This window comes from Phacochoerus africanus, chromosome 3, assembly GCF_016906955.1.
Source record: "Phacochoerus africanus isolate WHEZ1 chromosome 3, ROS_Pafr_v1, whole genome shotgun sequence".
In the NCBI taxonomy this organism is placed as follows: domain Eukaryota; kingdom Metazoa; phylum Chordata; class Mammalia; order Artiodactyla; family Suidae; genus Phacochoerus; species Phacochoerus africanus.
In genome coordinates, this window is record NC_062546.1 from 2,155,520 (window position 1) to 2,171,328 (window position 15,809).

At 59.3% G+C, this 15,809-nt stretch overlaps 1 protein-coding gene across 1 annotated transcript in view; it reads right to left on the reverse strand.

The window, feature by feature from the left end:
* The window catches only part of CDH4 (cadherin 4), a 491,209-nt gene extending 475,987 nt beyond the window's left edge, over nt 1-15,222 (reverse strand). The window contains exons 1-2 of the mRNA XM_047770730.1: nt 14,905-15,222; nt 12,699-12,810 (exon numbers count right to left, since the gene is read on the reverse strand). Coding sequence (XP_047626686.1) covers nt 12,699-12,810; nt 14,905-14,961 — 169 coding nt within the window. The 5' untranslated portion in view covers nt 14,962-15,222. The remainder of the gene's footprint in view (nt 1-12,698; nt 12,811-14,904) is intronic.
* Between the last annotated feature and the right edge of the window lie 587 nt (nt 15,223-15,809).

Below are 15,809 nucleotides of genomic sequence, written 5' to 3' on the forward strand. Positions count from 1 at the left end.
CCTCCCTGATAAAGTAACCACCTCCCCAAGGGAGCAAACAATGGGCTTTTCTGCCTTCGGAGAGGAGCAGATGAGGGGGCTGCAGCCTCCTTATCCTGGGAGCGGCCCCTCTGCTCCCTGGGGGTTGGAGGCAGTGACTCATTAGTGCCTCCTTGAAGCTGCAGCCTCAGAAAGCCACTGGGGGACTTTGCATCTGCATGCCACAGAATGCTGTCCTTCCAGAGTCCTCCTCGTAGGGCCCAACAATGGAGCCTCTCCTCCAGCCCTCAGCACCAGTGCCAGGGCTACCAGGAGGACAGAGGCCTGGCCTGAAGAGAATTCTCCTTGGGTGCCGCTTTTTGTGTGAGGAGGAAGAGCCATTCACGACACAGTTTAAAGTGAAAGAAGGAAGCAGCTGGTACCAGAGTGCATCCTGCCCCCAAGCCCCTTCTCTGGTCTTCCTCCCTCCCGTGTTTGAAGATGGATTTCAAACACGGATCCAGCCTGGGCACCTCAAGGGGAGACTTGCTACCCATCATTTTTTATCTTTCAGTTGGAAAGAGGCAAAACCAGGATGCTCTCGCGTTGCAGCAGAATCATCTCGAAAGCGGCACCTTTTCCAGGTGCTCCAGGCTAGAAGATCAAAATCCGATTTCAGGTTCACGTGGCCTCGCACACCACACGAGGACGAGGGGTGAGAACCACTGATGCTACAGGAGGGAGACAGAGGATTTTCAGCATTTAAATGCAGACATGGGACCTTCCAGGCTGAAGGCACAGCTGAAGATGCTGCGGCCCAGGCCTGTGGCTCCGCGCCAGCCTGATGGAAATTCAGTCCTGCTCACAAAGAAATTAGAAAGGCAGCCCCTCACCCCTGGGCCCCTCCGTTGTGCTGATTCAGTGAGGCTAGGGCTGTCTTCTGTTAACTTAGGAAGAAGCAGCACCATTGTCAGCAGGGTGCATTTAACACAGTGGAAGATGCCGGAGCCAAAGGGCACCGAGAAATTAACACACAGGGGTGACCCCCCAAGCCAGGCCTACAGGTTTCCTCTGATTGCATGGCATCTGCTCTGCGCATGCAAACTTGCATCCCAGGGATAACACACAGGACATGGGGAGAGGTGGAGAGGCTAAGACGAGAAGCTTCTTCCATTCCAACCCCCAGCCCACCCTGTGAAACTCTGTAAACTTCCAGAATCTCTGTGTGTGGAATTCCAGGCTCAAAAGTAGAGACGATGCCAGTCCAATTCCAGGACCTATCATCCTACTTAAAACCAGAGCTGTTTCGAGAAGGCTGGGTTTACAGCATCTCTAGTGCAAATCCCCCAGCGTGGCCGCATCAGAGACCACAAACACACTTCAGGATTATCAAGTTCAGATTTATCTTCTGCCATAAAGGTGCATCCACAGCTTCTAGGACTAGGAATCCAGAGCATTTGTTAATTGTGCTTAAACCAAAAATACCCCAGAGAAGCACTCCCACCAGTAGAGAGATAACTCTACCTTCTGGCAGAGGTGCCACTGCTCAGCCAGAAGGAGAGAAACTTGAAGCTCAGGCTGTACCCATCCCCTCACTCTCCACTTCCAAAGGATCCAAGGCTTCAAAATGGATTTCAAAGGCCACTGCGGCCTCGGCAGCATGACATCTCACATCTCACGGGCTATTTTTATTTGCCGGCGTGGTAGAAAGTTGACGTTTACCAACCATTAACCTTTGAAGCACATAACTTTTTTCCTCACGTGGAAGTGCACCTTACACTTCTCCGCAGATAAGTCCTTTCCCTGTCCAGCTCCTTAAAAAAAAAAAGTCATCCTGAAATCTCTCTGTTCTCAAGAAAACATAAGGTCTACAATTTTGTGGACTTTGGATCACAATTTTATTGCTTGCAGCCCTTTGCTGATATTCTGTTTTTATCTTCAAATAAAAGAACTAGATAAGACAAGTTGTGTAATCCCTTCTTTGAGTCCGAGAGAAGGGGGAAAGAATCAGGTGATTTGGGAGAAAAGCATGCAGCTTTCACCATTGGGAGCCTGCCGTAGGGCACGGCGACGCCCGAGATGCCTGATGCCTGCCTTCCGATGCCCTTTTCCTAACAGGTCCGTCAGCTCGTCTGGCCCCATTAAACGTGATGGGACGGGATGCAGCCCCTCTCCGCCCTCCTGATAAACAACGGCAGTGAACTGACAGTTGGGTGCTGCCTGCCTCTGCCTTGGCCTCCAGACCATCCCTTAGCTCTTCACGTTTAAGAGCCTGCCTTTTGCCAGAAGGCCTCTGGCCACACATAAGAGGGGCAAGGCCAACACGGGGAAAGCTCCAAACTGAACCGTAAAACGATCAGGCCGCCGTCTCCCGCAGAGATGACTGCTTCAGAGGCCCGCTCACCCCGCCTTGGAGAGGAGGGTCTCAGATGTCCAGGCACAGGCTGGCCAGGCCTGCTCTCCACGGGCCAGGCTCCGCTTCCTGCAGGTCACACGTCTGTCCCTGGACCCTGAAGCGCAGCCTGGTTGTGCATTAGGAACAGTTATCTCCCCCTGGGGAGGCCTCGGCAGGTCACACTGTGCCGCGCAGCGATGATGGGGGCGTTTGGTCTACGTACTTGGGGAGCTGGGGCCAAGGTGGGGGACAGAGCAGGGCGAGGGCGGGCCTCCGGAGGCAGGCCGCCCACCTAAACAGGGGCCCCCGCTGCGTAAACGGGGGTCAGTAACACGCCTACCTCAGGGTGGCTGGTGGCACCGAAGGAGGCGAGGCTCAGTCCACAGAGCAGGAAACAGAACCACCGTCCTCCCGGCCCTTCCCCAGGGTCCTGCGAGTCTGCTCCCTGCAGAGGCTGCACGGACCAGCTTCCCCACTTGCTGCCACACGCCCACGGTGTCCCCACCAGCGAGTCAGCTGAGGCAACAAATACCACGCTGAAGAAACAACGGAAGGGAAAGGGGCATCTCTGCCCATCAGTCTTCCCTGAGTGCCACCAGCCTGGACGTGAGAACAAAGCAGTGACACAGCCTATCCAGAAGCTTCCAACTGGAGGGCCCTCCCCCTCTGCTCGGGTGCTCATGCCAAGGGCCCAGCTGGGCCAGCGCACCGGCCCTGAGAATCCTGGTGTCCAGTGGCCGTGACTGCAGCCACTCACTCTCAGAAAGACTGGAGCCCCCAGGTACCGAGGGCTCCCTGTCAACACAGGCCCGGTAGGCAGGGCGGCTTGCAGTGGTGCCAGCTATGCCTGCATCGCCGCCGCAGAGAGTGACAGCAGGGATGGGGCTTGGAAGCTGAGCTGAGCAGCTGCCTTCCTGAGCAGTCTTGCTAACCTCTGCTTTCAGGAGAGCTAAGAAGCCAGGCACCGAAAACACGGCTGCTTGAAACACCGTAACAAGATGCTGGGAGCCAGAAATAATGCCTTTTTGCATTTGCAGAGTAAAGCAGTTTGCAGAGAGAAGAGGCATGTTCTATAAATGCTTTCCTGCCGGAGAGCAGAGAGCGCACGCTCCTTCCCGCCAGCCTCTCGCTCTCAGCAGAATCCTTTCCCAAGTGCAGACCTTTGGATTCACAGAATATTTACAATGCACCTATGCGATATTATTTGAGCCATAAGCCTTGTTAAGATCCCATTTGATGGGGCAAAGATAATAGGAGGAGAACAAATGTTCTCCACACGTTTTAATTCCAGTGGAACCGTTCTCTGTCCGCTTTATATGACGAGACCCTGCATTTCTATCCTGAAAAGCTCCATTTACCTTTCCAGGGAGACAGCAACTCAGCACACGGCTTCGTTCCAACCGCCCACCTGAGCAGCACCAGAATGCCGATAACCCTCTCACGGACAGCACACCTGCTCAGAGGGATGCTGACCACTGGAATTTGGAAGCCAAAATCCGCCAGACCTGCCTGAAGCCCTCTGGCTTTAAGGAGCATCACCTGCCCTGGGAAGTGGGTTAAACAGGCAGAGTCCCAGGCCCCAGCCCCGGCCTTCTGATTGAGCAGGTGTATGAGTTTCCTGGGGCTGCTGTAACCAGTGACCACAAACTTGATGATGGTTTAAAATAGCAAAAAGTTACCCTCTTGAGGTTCTGGAGGATGGACGTCTCAAGTCGGGGGTCAGCAGCACTGTGCTCCCTCCAGAGGCTCCAGGGGAGGTCCTTCCTGCCTCTTCCTGTTCCTGGTGTCACAGGCATCCTTGGCTTGTAGTCGTATCCCTTCAGGCTCTGCCTCCTTCGTCACATGGCCTCTCTTCTCACTCCTACGAGGACACTTGTCATTGGACGTAGGGCTGCAGGTAGTCCAGGTAATCTCATCTCGAGATCCTTCACTCAGTTAAACCCGCAAAGACCCTTCGTTTCTCCAGACATGGTCGCATACACAGGTTCTGGGCTGATGTATCTTTTGGGGCCACCATCCAAAGGAGGGGAGGGGCCCGCCGGGTCTGTGTCCTCTCGGCAGCCAGTTCCTGGACCACACCTGGACTTCCTGCCCCTTTGCAGATAGGGAGACCGAGGCCCAGGGAAGGGAGCGCCTGTTCTGCTCCTCTCCCCCGAGTGCTCCCTGCGCAGCACACATGCTCAGCACACGTGCACCCCGAGGCGTCTCTGGGCTCTGCAGGCAGATGAGCCTCGACGGTGCTCACACTCAGGTTTGGGCAGCCAAAGCCAACGCAAGACGAAAATCCGACATTTCTCCGGGTCAGACACACAACCAGGTGCAGGCTCCTGAGCAGGATCCGCGCGAGCCAGGCTCTCCATCTGGCTCAGAGACAAGGAGAGCAAGGGCCCCCTTCCGGGACAGACGGGTCCACACCCCCACCCCGGGGCTGGCCCTTGACTAAACTGCGTTCCAAATGGAAAGTGCATCAGTTCCAGGCAAGAAAGCTGCTGCTTCTCCCTGGGCAGGTGGCCCCCCTCCAGCAGGACCTTCCTCCTGCAGGCCAGGCGGGGATGCACTCCCGCCTTGTGGATGTTTATCTGTCGCTGAGGGTTTACCTTAATCCTTCCTAAATCCCCATACGCTGTCAGCAAGAAAACACAGTGAAGCCAAACAAGGCCCAGTTAAAGCAGCCAGATCCGAAGCCGCTTCGGGCTTTGCAGCTGCCGTTCACCCTTCGGTCTCCAAAGTGGCCAATCCCAGTCTCAGGCCCCTGGAAGAAGCTGCCACCCGGAGTCCTAATTACAGACCCTGGATAGGTGGGAGCTCCCGGAACGAGGTGGGAGGGGGTGAGGGCCGCGTGGGGCTCGGCTAAGGGCTGCAGCTGTCGATGCAAATAGGCCTTCCCAACCCGTGACTTAGGGCAAAGGGCCTGTGCCGATGTGGTCACCGTGAGGATCTGAGATGAGAGGTGACCTGGCCACCCAGGGACTCGTCACAGGGCCCTCATGAGCAGAAGGGACCGTCAGCAAAGGCGATGCGGCCGTGGAGGTGCGCCGGTCCTGGCGTGAGGAAGGGGGAAGGGGCCGTGAGCCAAGGACAGCAGTGGGGCTGAAAAGGCAGGACACGACGCTCCCCGGACCCCCCAGAAGGAACCAGCCTGCCCACCCCTGGATTTTAGCTCAGGGCACCCGTACCGGATTCTGACGTCCAGAACAGCAAACTAAGAAAGTTGCGTCTTTCAGGCGGGTACGGGACGGTACAGTCACTTGTAGCACACCGAGAAGCAAATACGATCCACAGTATAAGCAGCTTCTTCCCTGGAGAAGGCAGTGTGGGCGGCGGACCGTCAGGGAGCATCCAGACCTCCAGCCCAGCAGCCAGGTGACCTGGGGCCTGGCCCTTTCACTGCCCTGAGCTGTGGGTGTCTCGAAGGCTTTAAATGGGGGCACACATCAGCATGTGGTAAGCCCTCCAAAAACACTGGTGTGCCCCTGCTGGAGGCTGGAGGGTAAGTGGCCTTGGGGAGCCTATGCTCCTCAAAGATAATTAAGTAGGTTTCCGTCTCTTGTTTTAAGGAGGGTGGGGGCGGGGGTGGGGGGAGCTGGCCGAGACAGTACCAGCGTCAACCAGGAGAGGGCAGCCTGGAGCCTGGGCAAAAAGTCATTGCCATTCTGAGTGGAAACAGAAAGCAGCAGGATCACCAGCCCCTCTTGGACCCCAGTCCCCTCTGAAGGCGGGAAGCAAAAGCAAGTGCCGGGAGGTCTTGCAAGAGCGCCCTGGGGGCAGCGGTCTCACCCTCGACGGGAGCAACGGCCCTTGGCCTCTGGTGCCTGGTGCAGCGGAGTTCACTTTGAGTAAGAGCTGCTCTTTCAAGAAGAATAACAGGAACCTTCTTTGAAAAGAAGAGCGCTGGCTTCCTCACTCGCTCTCCGAGTGTGGTTGCTTCTGGCTTCTGCACGCTCCGAAGAAGAGGGGAGCAGGGAGGGAGGGGGAGGCACTCAGAAACCTAGAACTGGAGGCCCGTGCAAGCACCCAGGACCCCAGGCCCAGGCAGAAGGACCCCCTGCAGACAGAGGGCCCTCTCTCCGCGCAGGCCCCAGCCGGGCCGGGCAGGTGGGCGGCCTCCTGCAGACCAGAGTCCTCGGCTTTTCCCGGGATCCCAATCACGAGCCTCCTCAATGGCCCCCAGGCGCCACGCCAGAGCAGGAGCAGTTCATGAGGACAGACCTGCCTGTGCCTCGACCAGCCCTAGCTGATCCTCTCAGGGTCCAGGACAGCCGGCCTCCTCGTGGCTTTCTGCTTCTGTGTCCCCTGGACTCCGGCAGGGTCGGAAGGCCGAGTGAGGGGCTGCCCCGGGACGCCTGGAATCCAACTCCCGTTCCGTCACAGAATCCCGGCTCTTCTAACCCCAGGGCTAGTTCTGCAAACCCAGGTGTGCCCAAGTCTGCACCCACCTCAGATGGGCCTCACACGTCAGCGCCTGCATCAAGCACTCCTGGCTACGCTGGGCTTGCGTGGGTCGCCAGTTCTCATTCTGAATGCCTGCAACTGCCGATTTTATGACGGGGCTCTGAACATCTGGGGTGTTCTCCTGTCTGAGTGTAAGGCGAGTGCTCTAGAAACCACCTCCGTGCCCGTTACAGGGGGTGCAGATGAGTTGGAGGCGTGGGTCTGGACACAGCGGGAAAACAGAGCGACTTGTGTGCCTTTGGACCAGTCTCAACCTCCACAATCGCCAGCTTCTGGTCCTTTTGCAACGGCAGTGATGTTACCTCCCCAGAGAGACGTTTGTGAAGGTTACGGAGAGGTAGGCAGAGGCCAGCACAGGGTCTTGCTGGGACTCCGCGGGACAGTATAATTACACAGAGCCTCACATCCCTCATCTTAAGCCTGTTAGGATACATGTTTCTGAAATGCAAAACTCTCACTCTTGAAGGGGCAGCGTGGATGAGCCCGTCATGACGGGAGCGCGCCTTCTGCCATGAGGATTCTTCCTTGACGATGGGCGATGAGAGGGGCAGAGGTTGGAGGGTGCCAGGGGCCGCTCCTGCTCCGTCGCCTAGGGACTCAGTGTGGACTGGCTGCGGGGGGGCGGCATGGCACAGGCCCATGTGGGGTCGTGGTGGCCCAGTGCCGGCACTGAAGGCCTTGGCCTCTTTTTGGATTGAAACCTCAGGGCCCTCCCTCTGCGTGAGCCGTGGCCTGTGGGCAGCACACAAAGCAGGCTTTCCGCGTGTCCTCACCGTGCTGGCCGTCCCTCTTACCTGACAGAAGCCACTTTCTAAGTATGTAAATTTCCCGCTCTAAACCTCTTCACTCTGCCACCAGGTAAAATGACAGCAGGGAAAGGCTGCTGAGAAACCCCAGAACACGGCTGGCCCCCCAAAAGCAGGGCCAGCCCTGAAGATAGCAGAGGGGCCCCTGGTCTCCACCACGGGCTCTGGATGCTCCTTCTCGAGGCACCCCGAGGTACCACCCACAGGAGGCAGTGGGGGGGTGCTCTCAGGAACCTCCTCTGGCTTCTGGAGCAAGCAACGCCAGAGTCGTCTGCGGGGCCCGGCCCCGCCTCACCCCCACTCTCCTCCACTTGTTTGTGAGACCAAGAGTCCCAGTGTGTGATCCGGCTTCCTGAAAAAGGGGGCTGAGAGACCCGGGGGAGAGTCCACATTCTGTGATGGGCAGGCCAGACAGACAGCCCTGGCTTGGTGTGTCTTAATGATTCCGTCATTTCCTGGCCCAGGGGAGAATCTGAAGTTATGACTATTCATTTCTTCCCTTCAACAAATGTCTACTGAGTGCGCAGACATGCTCTCTGCAGTCCAGTGTGCTGGACATAGACACTAACTTACAAAGGACCAGAGGGCCACTAGAGCAAGGATGACACCGAGGCCCAAGGAACAAAGGATGGGTAGAGGCTCAGGGCAGAGTGTGGGAGGACAGGCACGCACTGGCACGCACAGCTCTTGTTTCCCCCAAGTCAGGGACTGCCTCGGGCTGCGAGTTGCAAGAAACTCAGCTGCGATGTTTTACCCTTGTTTTTCTCATCTCCCAAGGGGCCGTGAGTCTAGAGGTCTGCCGTTATTCAGGGATGCCCCCTGGGATCCAGTGCTTGCGCCACCATCCTCATAGTCGCAAGATGGCTGCTCTGCCCTAGACGTCAAGCCCACATTCCAGGCAGGAGAAAGAGGGCAAAGGGCAGAAGGCAGAAGGCCTGGCCAGCAGCGCCTCTTCCTCTTCGTCCAGAAAAGAAGAAAACTCCCTTTCCCAGATGTCTCATCTAATAGAACATCCTAGTAAGAGCCCACGGACCAGGGAAAGGGCTGCATTGCCACCTCGCTGTGAGAGTCTGCTAGAGGTGTGAGTGCATTAAACAGGGCTCAGTGTGAGCCAAACGGACCAGGAAGCGGTTTTGTGGGGAAGGAAGGGGGAGGGAATGGGTGTTGGACAGGCGGCTTGCCGTGTGTCTAGCGATTCTCCGCACACGAGGTTGGTTGTCCTGAGTGCCGTTTATTGGAACGTTCGCAGCAGCTCCCGCTGCCTGTGGCTGGTGCAGGGCATGCGCAGGAACGCCAGAGGCGGCGTTTCCTGGCTCGTTCCTGACCGCCTTTGACGGTACTGGTTGCACACCCTCCGCCCCACGAGGCAGGCAAAACACTGGGTTGGGTGGCGTGGTCACACCTGCCTCGCTTCCGGCCCAGGCATCCAGCGATGCCTTCTGCCCTGGCAAGAGTTACCTGTCTTCACAGCGGAGGGAAAAGAGGCTGTTTTCAACACACTTGTAAAGACAAGATGATGTGCTTCTGGCCACGCTCGTCACACGGACGCAGCTTCCAGACACCTGTGTGCGTTTGGTCTCCTCCGCTGCCCCTGCCACCATGTGCCCTGGTTCACGAATGAGTTGCTGGCTCCACAGTGCCTGGCCTGTTACTCTGCTTCAGGTGGGGCGCTGGCAGCCCGGGAACCCCTACGTGACAGAGCCCGATGCTCGCCTCCGCGCGCCCGTCTCCCTTCTTCCTTCCTAAATCAGACTCCCAGCCCTGCTCCACACAGCAGTTCACGCACCTAGCCGGTGGTGGGTTGTAACACATCTCGGTCAGACCATGCGACTCTCTGCTTGCCGGCCCCTCCCCACCTCTTTCCACCGGGAGTGGCGCGAGACCTCCTTCTCATCCACGAGAACGCCTGCAAGGGCTCTGAGGAAGCGACTGCTTTCCTGATACAGGGAAGCCTTGCACATAGTGCCACTACTCCCTCCTTTTTCTTGCTTGCTCTGAACTCAAATGCAATGCCTGGAGCCACAGCAGCCAATGTGTAATCATGAGGCAGCAAATGATGGCTGATTAAACTACAGATGATTGAAGGATACAAATAAAGATTAGGCATGACATGGTGCTGCCGACCTGCTGCTCCAGCCCTGACCACCTACCTGCCTCTTCACGGTTATGTGGCAGAAATTCACCCCATCCATTGCTGTGAATTGTGTCTTACGCTGTTGGCCAAGAACATTCTAAACGTTAAACCAGAGAGACAGGGCTGCTGCCCTCATGAGCCTTATGGGTTCGGTGAGAGAGATGATGGACCAGATCATGTAAATTCTGCAGTGAGGAAGCCAAGCGAGTGAGGGCACAGGGTGGCCCTAAACTCCTGGGGATCTGGGAGCCGGAAGGCTTCTCTGAGGCTCTCCTTAAACGAAGTCCTCAGAAACAAAGCTCCTCCTTCTGCATGATCTGAAATTGTGGGCGGTGGGCGGAGCCCACTCCCTCCTGGCCCAGCAGACAGCCTCGCCCTCCTCCCCAGGGGTGAGAGCAGCAATGACCCCTGCCTGCCAGGTGCCCAGGAAGCCACCCCTCTCTCTCCCACGTTCGTGGGCTTTTGCTAGTTTGGGTTTGCCCAGAATTCTGCCTGGAGGAGGGAGCGATGCAGGTCAGCACATCAGCTGCAGCCTCGGGCCGGGCTGACTATTAATTATTAAGAGAGCAGAGAAAGAGACACCAGCCTGGTCACCGCCCCGCGCTACACTGTGGCGGGGAGAGCCCTCTGCTTCAGCCCCAGGGAAGCGGCCTCACCGTCCTGTTTTAGATGTGACCGTGCGCCAGTGGTCACAGCCGTCAGTGAGCCGTGCAAGAGCACATGCCGTCACCTCTGACGCTCTTCGGGAAGAGTGCAGCCAGAAAACGCAGCGCGGAGGGCGATGTGGGAACCACACGTCCACTAAACAGGCCCCCACGTGCCGGAAGTAGTGGCGCCGCCACTCACGGTTCTAGATACCATAGTGTTTTGCCACCCTATTGGCGAAAACTATTTTAAGCCTAATTAGCATGAAAATTTGAGAATGCAAATGCTTTTCATTTAGACATAAAACAAAATGCCGCGACACTTCTTCCATCCATTTATCATAAACACGTTAATTACTGTGTAACAAATCTCTCCTTCTGGAATCTGGGTGTTTGGGGCTGCTGGTAAGCTGACTCAGGCAAAGAGAAGGCACCACTAAGCAGTCGTTAATGGCTCACGGCGTCGTTGGAATAAAACGGTGACTCCACTCTGTGAAGCTTCGCTCGTCCAATTAAGGTTAAGCTCCCTCCATCGGAAGAGCTCAGTTATAAGGAGTAATCATCTACTTAACATGGTTCCTACCAGTATAATAGAAATATCGTGCCACTTGTTTATTTTCGACACGCACATGTCTTCACCGTGGTCTTGTGGTTTGCCAGGTTTTCTCCAGAGAGAGATTTTTATCTGCCCTGGTGGAGGATGTGCAGTGTTAGCTTTTGCCTCCATGTGTGTACAGTTATTTCTAAGCCATAAACCTCCTCTGTCCCTGAGAACAGATTTCCCCTTCCACCCAGTGGGCTGGGCCACTCAGTCCACCCGGAGAGAGAGGAGATGTTGGAAATCGCACACCTCCTTGTGAACAGTCTGAGAATCTACCATTCTCTTCCATAGGAGGTAGCACCTGCCATCACAAAAATAGAGGTACTTTTTCTCACGTTCCTGAGTAACACTGATACCTTAAGATCTTAGCAAGCTCAGCTCCATACCAGGGAGGGGGCGAGGACGCCTCGGGACATGCAAACAGCAGGACCTCCGCGAGCGGCTCCCGTTTTGCCCGCCGTACGACGCACCGAGTTTGAGAGCCTCCTCCGGGCCTTCTCTGTGGGCACGCAGTGATCCTCATACACCCAGCTCCTCAAAGACCGTCTACCCCTTCCAGCTCTAAGATGGCATGCACCATGCAGTTAACAGAACATGGCTGGAGAACTCTCACCCATACACCCTCTCGTCCCACACACCCGTCCTTCTAGGCCAACTGCCGAGAGGTTGCTTTGTCTGGGGCAGGGGGGGGGTTGATCATCAGTGAAAGAGTCAATAGTATCATATCCCTATTTTGACAGTAAACTCAGACGACAACAGATACATAAGAAAAGTTGAATTCAGTTCTACACAAGATCATGATTCATAGATCCAGGCACACGCAGTGCACCAACAAGCTGTCTCCATGGAGAGGGTCTGACACCACCCCCCCTCCCCGCCACCCGAAGGATCGGCTGTCGGTGCTTCAGGGAAAACTGGGAAGAAAGACCACAGGCTGAGCATGGTCCTGTTGTGACTATGGAAACTTAGCTTTGATGCTTTCACTGAAGTTTGTTCCCTCCAAACCCAGCTGCTGCTGAGAAACTGATGCGGGGGGGGGGAGGCGAGGTGTGTGGGGGGCCGCTTGGGAACCTCAAGAACCAAAGAGCTGATGTATCTCCCCTCCCGTGCAAATAAAAAGTTGAATTAGTTTGTCTTGAGAGGGATGCAGAATGAGCTCTTGTTGTCATTTGAGTGTCGAATCCACCCCTGGCTGCCCGTCACAGATGTGGGTATCGGCCTGCAGTTAGGATAAAGCTCAGGGTCGGGTCCCTCCTGCCGCTGTGTCTCCTTGCTGTCAGTGGGACCGTCATGGGAACGAGTGCCACACGTGTGAACAGAAGGTCTGCGGGCTCATTCACTGCGCCCTCACAGCATCATCTGCTCTCCCAGGCACTTCGAAGCCGGGATCACTTAAGAAGCCAGAATTTCATACACAAAAACCCTTGGTAACAAAGTCTCCCTGCACATATTGGGGTGACGTTACACCCGAATAACAGTTTGTTGCCCAGGAAATGATTCACCTCACTCAGAAGTGACAGGGACGCTAAATCATTCACCTGTGATGCGAAAGGCCACTGAGGTCGACCGAGCTGCGCCTCCACCCACCTCTCCCGGGTTGCTTTGCGCAGAGCCTGGCCCCCAGCCAGCCAGGCCCCGGCCCCCATGGGCGACACAGTTTCCCTGGTCCAGAGCGCGGGCTGCCATTTCATGTCCACGTCTGCCTTACCTTTGAGGACCTTCTCTCCTTCCAGAATATTTTGGGAGATTAATGCTGTGTAGTCGTCTTCAGAGAATCCAGCCTTGCAGGTCTCCCTGGCTGTGAGACCCCCATTGTGGGCCTGAGAAGGGAAACCAAAGAGGTTAGCATACACCCAAGTCCACAGAAATCCCACCCCCAGAGTGCAGTAGGGCCTGCTGAGTGCAGGGGCTCCGGCTGCCTCCACCCAGGTGGGCTCTGCCGCCGTGCTCTCCCTGTTAGGGACCGGGGCCGCCGCAGGGAGGGAAGGCCGGCTGATGGCAAGGCCGAGGGCCTGTCCCCGCCTCCCTGGCAAGTGGCAGAGGGAAGGTCTGAGGACCGTCCCTTAGGAGGAGCCAGGAGAGCCAGGGGTTGGCCACGGAGGGCCCAGAGGAGGAGGCCAGCCGGGCGGCCGCCGCTGCCTGCAGGCCGGTCTCACCCCTCCCGCCCCTGGGCTCTAGCTTCGAGGGGCGGACCAGCAGGCTGTGGTTGGGGAGGAAGGAGGGGAGCAGAGCGCGAAAGGAGATCCTCCCCGACTCTGCTCCCGAGGAGGCTGCTGGGAGGCGGGCGCGTTCCATCCTTGGTCCTCTCCTCCAGTTCCAGGAGCTTGTCCGCGCTTACCCAGGCCAGGGAGCACCCCTGCCTGACGGGAAAGCGGGGAATCCCGCTTATCCTGCCCTCCGGAGCACCCCCGGCTTTCGCCCAGTGGGAGGTCTAGACCCTGGGCACCCAGAGGGCAGGGAAGAGTGGGGGTGGGCAGAGGGCCCCTCCCAGGCTGCAGGGAGTGGCAGCTACAGGTCAGCCGAGTGGGGATGGAAAAAGGAAGGAGAGACAGCCTGTGCCAAGGGGGAGCCCGCCCTGCCACAGGAGAAGGAGCGCCAAGGCGCTGGCTCCCGGCGAGGCAGGCAGCAGGGGCGCAGCCCGCACCCCGCAGTCGCGCCTTCTCAGGGCTGCCGAGCGGAACGCGCCGCCGCGCCGCCGCCTGCCCGCCCTCGCCCCGGAGGCTGCCCAGCCCAGAGCTCCCGGCACCCCGACGCCCCGACCAAAAGCACCAAGCGGGGGGAGAGCAGGGCGCGGGGGTCGGTCCTCGGATAAAGCTCCAGCCGCGGCTGTTGCCTCAGGAGAGAAGCTCCAAACAGGACCGAAGCCGCGGGGGCGGGGGGCGCTAAGTCGCCCAGGAAAGTTTCCACCCGCCCGGGCGTGGGTCGAGCGCACCCGAGCGCCCGGCAGCCTCAGACCCGGCCTCGGGCCGCCGCACTTGTTTATTTCCGAGGTTACAAGAGCTCAGCCCGGGAGGAGCAGCGAGGCCGATCGGCCACGAGAGGGGGTTCCTGCGACTCTCGCGGCCCCTCTGCTTTCCCCCACGGCGCCCCCCGGCGCAGCCCGCTCGCAGCCCCAGGGCCCTGCACCCAGCAGGCGCTGAGCAGGGCTGGGGCAGAGCTCGCGGGGCTCCGCAGAAAGAAGGCGGGCGCCTAGACCGCGCTCCCGGCTGCATCTCACCCAGCTCTTGCCTGGCGCTCCGAGCAGCTGCGGCCCCGCCGGACACTGGCTGCAGCCGGCGCCGCGGGGAGTCGGCAGCGAGGGTGCCCGGCGGTCCACCTCCACTGCCCATCCGCATCTGCGGTCCCCGCCAGCACTCAGAAGACCAGGACCGAGGCGGCGCCGCGCCGCGAGTACCCAGCCCCCAGCACGGGCGGCCAGACCGGCAGTCCCCAGCACCCTGATGTCCGGCCCACTGCTGCCAGCTCCCCTCTTCCGCAGCCCCGGCCCGGGCTGGGCTTACCAACTCCGAGGAGCGCGGCCAGCGGACGATGGAGGGCGCGCCGGCTCCGCCAGCGGGCAGGCTGCCCCAGCGCGGGCGAGCCGAGCTCCAGGCTGTGGCCAGGGACCTGGGGCGGCTGAGGGATGCTTCGCAGGTCCCGCCTGGGGCAGAGCTCCCCGCGTCCCCCACACACCCACACCCACACCCACACCCCGCTCTACACCGCCGCTCCCTGCTGCTCCAGCGGCTCCGCGCTCCTGCCCATCGCAGGCGGCTTCGTGGAGCGCGGGAGCCGGCTGCATGCGGCGGGGGCGCCCGGCGCGGGCCGGGGAAGCCCGGGAGAGCCCCGCTGGGCGAGTGCGCGCCCCGCCGGCTCCGGGGGCGGCCCCGCGCTGCTTGGGCTTCCGAGCTGCCGGGACGGAGATGGCAACTTACCCGGAGCGCGCCGGAGAGCGAGAGCAGCACTAGAAACACGCCGGAGCCCGCGGTCATCTTCCCCGCCGCGCCGCGCCCTGGCGCCCGCCCGATGCCCGGGGTCCGGAGCCCGCTCCCTGCCGCCGCCCCTATCGCGCCGCTCCGATCGCCGCCGCCGCCGCCGCCGCCGCTCGAGCGGGCCCCGCGCCTCCAGCCAGGCTGAGCCGCTGCGACCGCCGCCCGGCTCCGGGAGCGAGGCCAAGTCGGGCCGGCGGCGCGCTCCCTCGGGCCGGTGCGTCCGCCGGCCTCGCAGCCGCCCGCGCCTCTGTTCCGCGCGCTCGGAACTGCAGGTGAAGCCGCGCGGCGGCCCCGCCGAGGCCCCGCCCCGCCGCCCGGCCCCTGCGTTCGCTCGGCCTGACGCGGGCCTTAAAGGCGCCGCGCCCCCCGAGCAGCACCCAGCCCCCGCGCCCCTCAAGTGCCCACCCGGCCGCCCAGCTCCACCATACCACTTATCCTGGACAGGACCCATGTCTGAAACCCATGTCAGCCGAAGCGGGGAGAAGGGTGGCGCGTGTGGACTGAACTAGGCACGAGGATCGTAGCTCCCAAATCCTGGGTACCTCTTCTGGATGGGGAGCCCCTGCTGCCTGGACCCACGGAGGGGGTGGGCACCACCGTCTATCCTGTACGTTTCGGGTGTCTCCCCACTAACTCTCCTGACGCAGGCCCAGCTTCTTGTCCTCGGTCTCAGAAGTCAGCCTGAAGAGTTAGCCCATTAGGAGAGGGCAGAGGAGAGGGCCAGAGCTGTATTTCAGCCTGCAGCCTGCATAGACCCCCTGCCCCCAGGGTGTGGGCAAGCTCCAAGTCTGGGCCCTGGTCCTTAGGCTGTGTTGCACCCTAGGGCCAAGGAAGCGGTTGTTCCTGTT